This window comes from Magallana gigas, chromosome 10 (assembly GCF_963853765.1).
Source record: "Magallana gigas chromosome 10, xbMagGiga1.1, whole genome shotgun sequence".
Classification (NCBI taxonomy): Eukaryota; Metazoa; Mollusca; class Bivalvia; order Ostreida; family Ostreidae; genus Magallana; species Magallana gigas.
This window is the reverse complement of record NC_088862.1, coordinates 30,022,910-30,036,846: the sequence shown is the minus strand read 5'-3', so window position 1 is coordinate 30,036,846 and position 13,937 is coordinate 30,022,910. Positions and strand designations below refer to the sequence as shown.

The following is a 13,937-nucleotide window of genomic DNA, read 5'->3' as shown; positions in this document are numbered from 1 at the left end:
AAGAGCAATGCTTAAAATTTCACCGGATTATGAAGTTGGTTGGTACGTGATCAAATCTACTGAGAAGCCCTTCCAACCCACTTCATATCCCAGTTAACGTTTTAAATTGCTGTTTATTTCTTAATTGAATTTATGATGTGAGAAATACAATGTTACATACTTTGTTGAGCTACGAACGTAATTCGAAAGTCATTTTTTATAAGAGGTAATGTAACAATTGGTAACTTGAAGTAGAACATGATAATTACCAAACAAGGAATTTAACATAAACATGTAATATCATGATATGATACAATAAACACATATGTAATACCTATATACCTTGAAAACAACAAACATCGACACTTCCCTAGATATGATTTCTTTTATTTGTAGATTCAATAGATCTCATATTTGGATGTTTTTCAATTACATTCACAGAATGGGCACTGAAAAGGAAAAAAGTTTGAAATACATAATCAATTGAAATAATTGTCATCATTAAAAGTAATTTACACAAAACAGAGCAAGAAATAGCCATTTTTTCCGTATGGATATCTTTTGGATATGCAATCTTCAGTAGGTTTTTTTAAAAACTATTTTTTAAAAGAGCAACATTTCAAACTGTTTGTATGTATTAAGAAAATTGAATAGAGTAGAATTGGACCGATTCAACTTTTTTGTGATCTATCTTTGTATTTTGACATACCTTTCTGGGAAAACCAACTGTCCGAAATCGGAAAAAAAAGTTTGGAGACTAGCACCTATCTTCCGTTTAATATGGCATATCAACACATTTTTTGGAAAAATATTTAAAAAAGTGTTGCAAAAAGAAATTATTTTATAAGTCTCTTTTCCATCGATAGAATATGTAACATAGAATGTAAAATACCTGTATTCTAATTTTAAAAAAATCGCCTTTGCATGTTCAATAATTAATATTCAGCTTACTAAATTTGCTCCGAGGTTTGTGTGCATTTTAAAGAGGTCCTAAACTATCCGAAAAAAATGCTTGAAATTGCATTCATGAACACATTATTTTTCATTTAATTAATATATTTTCAATATCCTAGAGGTACATGTTCTTTACTTACTTTCGATTTTTTTATACAGCTACTGTTGTTGTATGGTGTAAATTTCCTAAAAGTGCCTGAGCTCTAAAATAAAAATCGAAGGTTTGTCACACACGTAAACATAGATCTGTAGTTTGTCAATTATTGTCCAAAAAGTACCGTCGACCTTAGTTTCCACTATGTGCTTTTTCAAACCGTGAAGAAAAAATAGCATTTTAACAACAAAAAATTCATAGAATATATTCTTTTAAAAATCGCATATTATGTAAATAAATGTTCCAATTTTCAGTTTGTAGTCAATATGAATACATACGAGTGACACATGAATGGGCACAGATGCTGGACAACAGATGTTTGATCTCTGATCAAAACATGGCATTCCTTTTCACAGGCGCCATACGCTGTACCAGAAGTAAGCATGACTGCAAGCTGGTCGACAATGTTTGTAACTTCTTGGTTGTTCAAGAAAGCTTCAATATCACGAAGAACACAGAAATGCAAAACATATTCATAAAACAGTTATAGCACATGTTAACGTACTTTATTTGGCGTGTACGATATTTTGCGGAAATTTGTTTTTGAACAAGTTGTCGTGCACTTGAATGAGCGTATTCCTGAATGTGACTATCATTATGCATATCTGTTTATGTATGGTATTTAGAAATTTATTTGATTTAGCGGAAGCAGCATTCCACCTAAAGCGCCAAAAAAATACACAGCCAAATGTAGTACCTTTTACAGTATATCAAGTATTAATAATATTGTATATAATACGTCATACATAGGGCGTCCATCATTTCAATGCATTTCATAATTCTTCATACAAATTGGCATTGTAGTTACTTAAAGATTAATTGATCCATGCATAGTCAGTACAAAAAATGTCCATCATTCGTAAGTATTGTGGTATCATTATTCAATAAATATTAAGCAATATCTTTTAAAAGGTTCAGGATTGTCGCATACTAGGTATTGACTTACACGTGTAGTAATTTGATGTACTGTTTGACATTTTAACAAAAGCTGTAAATAAATCAGTACTGTAAATTCCTAACTAAATGCGTGGAAATTATATCCGCGTAAAATCGTAGGATGCACCCATCGCAGATTTTTAAATATCACCATTATTTTCTACGAGTTGGGAACTATAATAAATTTTGAATAAATGTTCCGTGATTGCGATTTTATATTTTCTCTATTTGAAACGAAACAGGGGATCGGGTAAATAAGTTCTGAAGTAATGGAATGGATTTACAATATGTTATTTGTTATTGACATATGATGTTAATCTATAGCCAGCAGTTCCGTGCAGACTGATAGCATTGCGAAAGATTTACTGATATTGTATTATCCATATTAATTAAAATGTAAACAATTTAACAATGATGTTCCTTGAATATTTCTTATTCCTTTCTTTTAGATTGGCAAAATTAAGAAAGTGATTTGATAAATAAATGCAACAGAAAGAAACAAAAACAAGGATGATATTTTTTAAACTAATAGTTTTTGTAATCGAAATCTAAATATTTTAAAATCAAATTACAGAAAAACTCAATATAACTTAATGTTTGTCAAACAAACGATTTATATTTTTTGCATACAAATATGATTTCATAAAAAACACCTACTGTTGAGAAGGACTCTTTTGGCTGGATTTGCTGGTGCTGGTGGCGTTGTAGTGGAGTGATGGCCAAAGCTGTTGATTACAGCCTGGGCCCTGTTTCATAATTTCAAAAATTTCATAATTTCAAAAATTTCATAATTCAAAATTTCAAAAGTTTAAAAATTCAAACATTTAAAAATTCAAAAATTCGAAAATTTTGGTTGAGTTGACGTTTATTCCTTATGAAATGAAATTGCATTAAAATTCTTTTTTTGGATAATGCTTTAACTTGTTGCTAATTTATTTTGATTTAAATACTAGTTTGGAGTATTATCAGAGCACATATACCAGAAGCGTTATACGAGTTACTTGTAAAATATTTTGGTGAATAATCTAATTTCCAAGACAATAAAGCTTAATTACTGTGAACTATATACAACCTGTGAATCACGTCAAACTTTAAGACCATCTAATTAAATGCAAATGTTTGTTCAGTTGTATTGCAATAAAAATAGCCTTTCACTTAGGATTGAAACACAGGGTTTCTTTGTAATTTAAAGTCTAAATCCCTATCAGGAATATCAAGTCGATCATTTTAATGATAAATGAGTTACTTTCTTGGAAGCATTAAATATGCAAATCATTTAAACGGCTTGAACAACGTTTCATTTAAATAAATGTTAATTTAAAAAAGTGAATCGTTAACTAAGTGTCATATCAGTTTTATTTTTAAAAGATAATTGGTTGTGGCCATATCTTAACTACATCAATCTTCCTTAAAAGATGAGTTCTGTATCAACGCACAGGATAATATTCAAAGAAAAAGGGACAGTTTCTTTCAATATTTGCAAAAAATACAAAATTTGCTTTGATCTTATCAAAATATCTATTGTGTTATATCACATGATAAAGTTATAATGTAAGTTCCATCGTTGGCGACAACTGCTGATATATTTTACTAATACAAAAACCCACTAAGGAACTGGTGTCTCTTGGTCAGTTTTATGAAAATAACGGGAAAATACACTTATTATGACGTCACAACTAACCTTGTGAAAGTCTAATCACGTAACTATTTATAGATTCTTAAATCATAAGTATTTTTGTGTATATAAACGTCAGATTTCAATTGTTTGTGATATTTTTAAAAAAATCGCTTTACAATAGGGCAAAATTTGACTGAAAATGTACGTAGTTCTTTTAAAGCTAAAATTTATGAAATAATTCTTTAAAAAATGGTTATTTCCCTAGTTTTCACATATAAAGAGCTCATAATTGATTTACTTTAAGGATTACAATATACGGAAATAAATCCCAACAAACTTGTTTTTGGTTTAAAAGCAAAACAATTTTAGCCCTTAGAATGAACTGTAGAAGTAAAAGTATTCGTATGGGGATTTTATTTCGTCATTTTCGTTGGCAGTATAAACGAACAAAACTTAATCCATGACTAATTTTTAACCAAAGTTGTAAAAAATACAGAATTGATACATTATACATTTAAAGATTACAATATTACAAAATTGAATGCCAACGAAATTTTTTTTTGGTTTTAGAACAAAATTTTGACCCAAAGAAAAAAGGTGCTTCTACAGTATGTACTTCTAAAGTATTTATATGTCAATGACATTTTTGCGGCACTTACGAGTGACAGAGGAAGGGACACATGTGCTGGAAGACTGATGTAGAGCTTAAGATTAAGGTGTGACAATGGCTCTCACAGGTCTTTTCAGATTCGTCAGCCCCGAGGGTAGCCACGAGTTGGTCAATGATCTTAGATGTTTCTTCAGTGTTTATGAAATCTAAATATAATAAAATAAATAATATAAATTATATTATAATATTATTTCACGCATAACTTTTAAAGTTTTATGCTATTATATGATTTGCAATTTTAATAATATGCTGTTACAGTTTAATATCAAATGCTATAAGATTTGTACAAGTATGCAATGCAGTGAGAAAATCAAATGAAAGTCCGAAAGAAATATGTTATTGAATAAATTGTGAACAAAAACACTTCATATAGAGACAAGTTCCAAACATTTGAAGCAAAATAACAAAATTAAGAAACTCTCACACTCATCTGCATTGTAAACACATTTGTTTTTCAAAACAAGTTATTCTTAAAAAGTTCAATTTATATCGTATGCTTTGCTATGGTATGCTATGGTATGCTTTTACGATTAAAAGTCTCATGATTTGCTTCGAAACTTCAGTGCTACATTGTATAGTATTGGTTTTCAATGTTATGTATGATATGGTGCAAGTTGTAAAAGATTTGCTTGCACTGACTGTATTAGAACGAGTTTACTGTTAAGAAATGTGTGTAATCACGGAGTCAGTTAAAGCGGTTGGATAGTTAATTCACTAATATAATACCTACCTTAAATGTTTAAACATTATCATGTCAACTTTTAATACTGTATACATGGAATTATTCGCCCTCATTTTATATTCTCCCCTTTCGCCCTTGATGTCAACGGACGAAGTCAGGAATAAGCAATAGGCAATTTCCAATGTCTCATATTAAATATCTTTTAACACAACAGCGTCTGGGCAAATTCTTGATAGAGCAAACTGTTTGCAAGTCTAGAAGGGCGAATCGCCCATGGGGCGAAAATAACCTTGTTTACAGTAGGCATATATAATTTTGATCATGTAATTTATTTATTGTAACATAAATCTCTATACCTGTACAGAATAAAATAAAGCATAAATGAAAAAAAAGCCCTTGATTATAATGATTGTAGGTTAAAGGGGCATGGTCACGATTTCGGTCAATTTTTTTTTTCTGCATTTATTATTTACAATGTCTTAGGAATGCATATCTAATGATAAAATGAAATGTGAGTGCCAGTCGATGAGTTTTAAGCAAGATACAAGGCTCGTACCCTGTTTTTGTTTACATAGGTTCAATATACCAGTAAAAATGTTTTCAAGCTGATTTGTCTATCTTCTTATTCATATTAAGCATAATAAACATACATAAACAGTTCCAAATGATTGGCACATTTATTTGAGGTCTAAAACTGGAATTTTTACTTCAACATTCAAAATGTAAACAAACGCTTTGTTAACATAGCAAAGATTTGTAAGCTCTGTAACTTGCTTATAACTCAACAAATGACACTCAAATTTTGGTTGCCTATTAAAAATGCTTTACTAAGGCATTGTAAACATTAAAATCGAAAAAAAAATCGTGACCCTGCCCCTTTAAGAATTTTTCAAATTATTCTTTATCCGAAAGGGGTTAGTTTAGTCTAGAATATCTGCGACCATACTTCTTTAGATTTTATAAATTATATATCCTATAAGAAAAAAGAGCAATTAAGACACATGGAATGTTTATACGTATTTCTTTTCTTTTCGCAGTATAGTGAAAACAATTGCAATCATGACAACTTCACGTTAAATAGCAGTTGAAAAAATAAACCCGGGAAATCTTCATTGACGACAATAACTTGACATGCATGGCACAGGTATATATATTTTGAGTACATGTATGAGTTAAATTACTTTATATTAACATTATTTTTACTTCTGTTTTTACATCAAATACATACTTCCTAAGACCAGACGTTTTGCTACTGCTCCAGTTCCTGCAGGGTTTGATGATGGGCTATGTAGATTCTTGATAGCGTCGATTGCCCTGCATTTGGAATACATAAATATTCATTAATGCAAAATAAAGTCATAAGTATACCTTTTTATGCGCAATTTGTTATCAAATTGTATGTGTTTCTTTTTTTTCTTCCCTTTTTTTAATTTCTCAATATGTACAAACACTGAAAGGCGAAATTCACGAACATTCATATGCCGCAAATATAAATAAAATAATAGATAACGTAACAAATCATTGTGTGTAAAATGCATTAAAAATTTATAAAATATAAGCATGGACCAACAGGTTTCATTTTTAATTTTCGTTATCACAAAACGTTAAAAAAATATTTTAATAAAAATCTACGCACAAGTGACACATAAAGGGACAGAGATGCTGCATCACGGACTGCTGATTTCGAATCAACACGTGACATTCCTGTTCGCATTTTACATAGTTATCGTCAGTTCCGAGCTGTTCCACTAGTTGATCAATAAGGTGTCTCCCCTCCTCCCCATTGAGGAAAGCTAAGTATAAGTAAGTGAGTAAGTAAGTAAATTATTTATTATACTTTAATGTGTTTCATAAACAATAACAGAGACATTACTATTTTTCATTTAAAATAATTGAAGGAATAAACACCCGGGCGATTGAACCTATATAAGATAGATTGTTTGCACATTAAAGCTGAATAATGAAATTGGCAGTTTGTCTAGGAAAGTCGGAAAAGATAAAACTTGTTCAAACTAAGTCTGACATGATAAGTAATTTATTATTAAAGCCAAAATTTGTATAGATTTCGGTTCTGAGTTTTGAGAAATATATACAATGCAACAAAAATTGAAATTCGTCTTCTATTGCTTCTACAGAGCATACAATACATAGCCTATTATTATTAAAAAAAAAGACTTGAAGTGGTCTCCCCTTGATAAGAACAAATTTAATTGTTTCTGCAGTTTTAAAAAAAAAAAGAAGAAGAAGAATTATCACAGGTAACGACTTACTGTCAAAAACAAGTCGTTTGGTGTGATGAAGTCCACTAAGTGTCTGCTGAGCGCTACAAAAGGAAATCGTTACTTAAGAGTGTTTTATGGGAATATTTAAACATCCTATATTTAAAATGTAGATGCTATATTCAGATCTCACTGCCAATCACAGTTACTGCAAATTTTGAAGAAATAAATAATGACACATCCTATTTCGAATAAAAATCTTGTTTTCTCTTTCAAATATCTTACAGGTGGCACATAAAAGGACACAAATGTTGGATTGTAGACTGGGGGTTTGCAATAAGGGTATGACATTCAGATTCACATTTGGCCTCGCTGGTGTCAGATGATAAGAATACCACCAGTTGATCGATAACATTTTTAGCTTCTTGGCCGTTCAGAAGTGCTAAAAAGGAATATTATATATATATATATATATATATATATATATATATATATATATATATATATATATATATATATATATATATATATATATATATATATATATATATATGTTTGGACACCACATGAGATTGGATAATAGAACAAAAAATCAATTAAACAATATTTACTTAATGTATGATTATAAAAGCAAAATATAAATACTGATTTCTTTAGCGCGTTTAAAATCAAAAAAGTAATTAATTACAGTAATCATAAATGGGTGGTTATTAAAAACATATTTATAACGGGTAATATAATATGTCACACACACAAACACCAGGCCCGCTGTACATCATATACAGTGGATGTACAGATCATTTGCAATTGCACATAAAGATAACACGTCATCGGTAATTAGTGATATTGTTTGTTATAGAATTGATAATTTCAAAAGCATGTATACAATTAAACATTTAAACATACATCATTAGGGTCTTCCGTTTCCAATCAATTGCTAGGTCGTGTTTGAACACATTCGGATATTTTGGTTAAATCGTTCTTTTAACTGTTTAGGTTTTTGTTCTTTCGTATTTAAATTCAATCAGATTGCTTTAAGTCGTGCCAAGAATTATTCGATTTTTTGTATCTTTTTGTATTAGTTACTCTTGTTTTTGGTTTTAGAAGTCTGATTCTTACAGGAACGTCTAGCTTTACTTCCGACATTATAAGATTATAAATCCGTTGCTTTGCAACGAGCTTTTCTCTAGTTTGATTCGGTACTTAAGATTATTTGTTGTAAATGTATAACAATCAATATTTTTTTTCAAATCACTACGTGTTGGAAATGCGCTGTGATCATTTACACCGGTAAAATGCGAAGACCTGCTACCTGGATAGTTTCAATGCAATTTTTTTTTTGAAATAATTTCGTTTTCTTCCTTGCATTTTATAGTTGTGATTTAGATTAAATTAAACTTATTTATGAACTAAGTACAAGTAAGCCTAACTGTATCCAAACAGGTTTATTTTATTTTTTGACTAAAGACCGCGTAACGTAATTCATTCTAAATACATGCATTCATGCAAATAGGTATAAATTATTGGTATAAACTGAATAGAAGTCAAAGCCTTTTTAAGTTAAAAATACATACACATTACATTGATTCATTAGCCAGTGGTTAATAGGATATAAAACTCTGTCATACATGAGTTCCCGTGGAACACTGGAAGTGAGCTAGTAATAGTAAACCTAGGGTCCCAGGTTCGATGCACATCTTAAGCATTATATCTCTCTTTTTTTACTTTTAGAAATAGTTAAAAATACTTTTTCCGTCTTAGAACTATGGCAACTTGCGATAGAATATACATTATTTACTTAACTTCAGTACATGTTCATGTAGAATCAACTCCTCTTGTTATAAAGGCTGCGTTGTTTGACTAGACATGCTTTCATTTCTTTGTGTATATCTAATTTAACGAGGCCGGGTCTAATTTGTTCTGCCCTAGATTTTTGAATGAAAATTTTTACTCGAAATTCAATTGATATAATTATTATTTTAAGATAAAAAAAAATAAGACATTTACCACACCGTTTGTTTAAGGGGTCATCTCAAAGTTTGTTAATTTTTAACATAGGACTCTATGGGATTTTGCCTGAAATATATCAATTTTGCACATTTTTTACATTTTTTTTAAACTTCTGCCCTAGGGATTTCTTTTTCTGTTCTATATATTAAAGTTATTGCTAAAAGGCATCAAATGGTCAAATAAAAAAAACGTTTCACCTCCTGGTTTGTTCCAGGGGTCTTATCAAAGTTGTTTTTTTTTGTATGCCCAATTTCCCAGATTTGTCAGATAATGGCTATTTTTTATTTGACAACGGCGGAAATGGTGATCTTTATAGTATTATTAAAACATTCAAACATATTTAAGTAAAATGAATAAATAAATATATAACATCACATATTAAGGGTAATTAATATAAAATACATGGTTACTGTCTTGAAATTATGAATTAAGCTATATTTAGGCGGGTTAAGAAAACGTGACCGAGGGCTAGGCTTGCTGAACCCTCCTCACGTTTTCGACCCGAGCCCAATTATAGCTTATACATCGGATATACACAACAGGTGTGTCTTCGTTTCAGACGCACAGCTATGCTATTTTGAAATAAATACTTCGCATAAGGGTTAAATATATCTGTCCATTAATCACAATTGATTAAATTGTCATATAGTTAATAAATTTTGTTGGTAAAGTAAGCACAATATTGATTTTTTTATTAGTTTGAATGTAGCTGAAAGACGTTTTGAAATTAAAGACTAATATGGTGTTCGTAAAGGTGGCTTCATGGTCGCTTAAAAATAGTCTTTAAACTGCCTTAAAGCACCTTTAGATCAATCATCTTACGCTTTCCTTTAGCCATCTTTAAGCAGCATGTATAGCTTAGAGTTGGCTTTAAGATCGGCTTTAAGCTACCTTTAAGCACCTTTAAGCTGTCTTTGAGGAGAACTTCAAGATAGGCATACATCCTGTGATTATTGATAACAAAAGAGTACGATTATATATTATTTTTTTTTTAGTTATTCTTAAACTTGAATATCAATAATGGGCTTTAACATAATGTATCTTGTTACCAAACCAAATTAATATTCAACAGACCTTTCCCACTAAAATTTTGATGCAAAGATGACAAACTTACTGTCAAACACGAGCCTCCTCTGTTCCACTAAAATAATAAAGAAATTCAAATTCAAAATCTGAAAAGTGAAAGTAATATTTTAAAAAAGTAAAAATAATACATGTATCTTAAACATTTAAAATCGCATGAAATTTCATTTCCACATGATTTGGCTTTCTTATCTAATGTTACATATAGAAATGAAAAATTATAACATTATTATCATACAAAGTAATTTTTTTCTTAAATTAAAGAAAAGTTACCTGAGGCAGCAAAGGCAACGGGTAACAGAAATATGATTAAACACTTCATCTTAACTGTAAAAAAAACCCAACAATATTTCTTTATAAATATGTAGGCTATTGTTAAAGGTCTATTAATTTTTCAGTCAAGAAGAATTCAAAATATTTCGGTTTTAACGATTGAAATTGTTCCTTAATATTTTGTATAAAACTCTTTTTTCAAGGATATTTACTATTGTTACAAACTTAAACACAAAAACTTAGTGATGTAGAGTTAGAAAAATTTTCAATTTTTCTATTTAAATTCAATATGAAGAAAGAGAAAATCAAACTAAAAGAATGAGCAGTAAAACAAAAATGAATATTCTAGAAGTCCTATTGTTCACAAATGCAGATGATCTTACTTTAGGCGTCCTCTAAGTTGTAAAGGCAATGGTAACGATTTTGGAGTTTTATATGCGAGAGATAGCGGATTACGTGTTGTAAGCATAACGATTGCAAGGTCACACGGTTTGATAAGAATTCGAATATGTTTCGACAAGGGTTGTTCAACTGCAAGTTGTCTTGCGAAATGTCGTATGAAAAAAATGAAACTTTAACAATTCTTTGCCCGATAAAATAATCGTGAATGAAGTTCAAATGATTCATGACAAACTCCCAAGATAATTTTCGCTTTTATCTTGTGATGTCTGTTACATTGAATTCCTATGGAATATCTAAGAGACTTAGTTATGAAAGTTATCAAATGTGCTACTAGGAGCGTCAAACCGATGGCATGTTTTCTTCCACAATATAGAAATGATTTATTAATTGGTTATATTCTTAATTATTTTGTTCCAGCTGATATTGATTCAGAGTACACTTATTTCCTCTAGTATAAGTACACGTTCTTGGATCCTAAAATTGCACTGTCTTGTGTGCTTCATTACAGATTGTAGGTAAATCTTAAACATTAATTTGTGAACCATGACCACATAAGAACCCTACATCTGTATTTATAGATGTTTTATGCCTACATGTATGCATCAAACAGGAAAGTTGTATATCTTTATGGGAGAGAGGGCGAATTGAAAGCTAAAATATTTCTTACATGTAGTTTGCAAATGTAAGGTGATGATGAGTGAAATTGAGATTTGAAATTCAAAAAGAAAACATAACTTAGATTATCATGTGTATAAAACGTTAACATGTTTATGTTCGAGATTGATGTCTGTTGATAAAAGTGTTCGTCGGATTAGAATTTAACATTTTAGAGGGATTAGAAACGTCCTCATACGAATACAAGAAATCATACCTTACGAAAAACTTTAGCGAGGTTCACAACAACCTCTTCTTCGCACATATTTCTAGCCCTAAATCAGTTTTTAAATATGTCTGATACATTTTTTCAAAGACAATTTATACCTTGCTCGCTTAAAATTGTCGCCGCGAACTAGTTTATCCCGTGAAAATCGCAAAATAATGTCGTCATGAGAGCGTTGACTGTCTTGTGTGATATAATGATCGTTATGTTCGGCGATATTGTGCGAAAAGTGCTACAAAAGTGCAAACATTGCGTTACCCATAATTGAACATCTTAAATATCTTATTTTGTTATTAGTTAGAAAAGAATATATCGTGACTTTTATTGCTACAATCTTATATAAATCTATCATTTCAACACTTTATTGAAAGAATTGCTTATATTAACTATTTACTTTTGAAAAGAAGGATAATTATGCATGTTAATTATGAGCTAAACGAAATAGTGTAATGCCAAAAAAGCCAACTATTGGCACAGATCATACAAAATCATTTTAAACATATATTACTAGTATCTAATCATATTAACAGTCGACTATTGAGTGCATTTTTTCCGTTTAAAAGCTGTTAATGAAAGAAGTATAAAACTTTCAGTAAGAGTTATTGATATTATTGCGATACTGTGAACGCATTAACATTATTCATTGACTGAAGTTAATTTTGAAGTTTCAAGATATTAAAGTGTCAGGAGATATTTAAATTGAGTATTTGAAAAATTTGCATAATTAGCATAATAATCAACATATTATTCAGGTTATCGACTTTTGAATTGAATCATTTTGAAATTTATAACTTACCGTCAAATATTAAAGGCAATTGTAGTAATAAGAATCTGTTCTAAATCAATGTTTTATTTGTGTTCCCCATTTGCTTTGGTATTGAAAAAACAAAACTTTTGGTAACATGTACATACATGTTCTAACGTTTTGACAAAATATTCAAGCTCCTAAGTGATATGCTTACATGATTTAATGATGAAAATGACAATATATAATGTCACACTGGAAATCCTGGCCGATTTAAGGAAAGATTAATTTTGTATTTCAGTTTATTTCACTTTTTCATGATGTAAATGTATTTTGCACGTTAATTAAGAATCATTTAATAGTCTTGGTTTTTTTTTTCAGTTCAGCAGATATTGTGTAATTGTATTAAAGTGTAATTGATAAAAAGTTTTCTCTCTTTCAGAGGTCTGATTTATTTTTAAAGGTAAGTATGTCTATAAATATATATATTTCTTAATCTGGGCAAAATTGAGAAAGAATTTTTCTTTACTGAATCTTCGGATTTTTTAATGAATTTAAAAATGAGTTACTGTTTCATTCTATATTAGGAAATGTAACGTCAGAAATGATAAGGTGAGTGTTCTATGTGCCTTTGAACCTACTTTTATGATATCTACTTATAATAGATAACTATGCCTACAAGGTGTCTTATGAGAACACGTTTGATAGAATTTCCTTTAATGTTTTTATTTGTTGGTTATTACAACCGTTTTGTCTAAAAACTTAAGTTGGGTTATTTATCACTTTTGTTTTATTTATCCGGCTAAGAATCGACAGCATCAAATTCATTAACCTTAAACAACATTGCAAATTCTTTGTTTATGCAATATAAAGACAACTGTCAACTTTACAAATAACAAGCAGACCAAAATATAAGACAAGATAATATCTTCTTACAAATAACACGTGTTCCATCCAAATTTTTATATGAGACGATGAAAATCAGCCCCCCCCCCTTACTTTCATATAAAGATAAAACCCCTAATTACGTCATAGATGGGTGTGGAAATGAGTTTCTAAATTTTGTTACGATCAACAACTTTGCTTCTTTAATGCATTACTAAATATTTATCGCTTTTAAGTAATTATTTATAATAAAGTTTACGAGTCTCCTTGTCCCCCTTTTTTATTTCATACAAAAGGTCTCAAAAATACTATTTTTTTTTATTTTTACACTCCTCTAAATTCTGTTGTTCATTTATAGATACAAATGATTGAATATTTTAGGGGACAATCTTGCAGATCCCTAATGGGGACAGACATTCGTGGTTTGATTGGTGGAATCGATTAGAA

General features: G+C 29.8%; 1 protein-coding gene across 1 annotated transcript; it reads right to left on the bottom strand.

Moving 5' to 3' along the window:
- Positions 1 to 349: 349 nt before the first annotated feature.
- On the bottom strand, positions 350 to 11,017 carry LOC105317444 (uncharacterized). Its single transcript, XM_066073413.1, has 12 exons — positions 10,962 to 11,017; positions 10,579 to 10,632; positions 10,337 to 10,363; positions 7,498 to 7,654; positions 7,264 to 7,316; positions 6,630 to 6,786; positions 6,222 to 6,307; positions 4,301 to 4,457; positions 2,681 to 2,769; positions 1,366 to 1,522; positions 1,074 to 1,136; positions 350 to 428 (listed from the first exon to the last, which is right to left on the bottom strand). Exons 2-11 carry the CDS (start codon positions 10,625 to 10,627, stop codon positions 1,085 to 1,087), a joined length of 984 nt encoding a protein of 327 aa, XP_065929485.1. The 5' UTR covers positions 10,628 to 10,632; positions 10,962 to 11,017; the 3' UTR covers positions 350 to 428; positions 1,074 to 1,084.
- Positions 11,018 to 13,937: the final 2,920 nt, after the last annotated feature.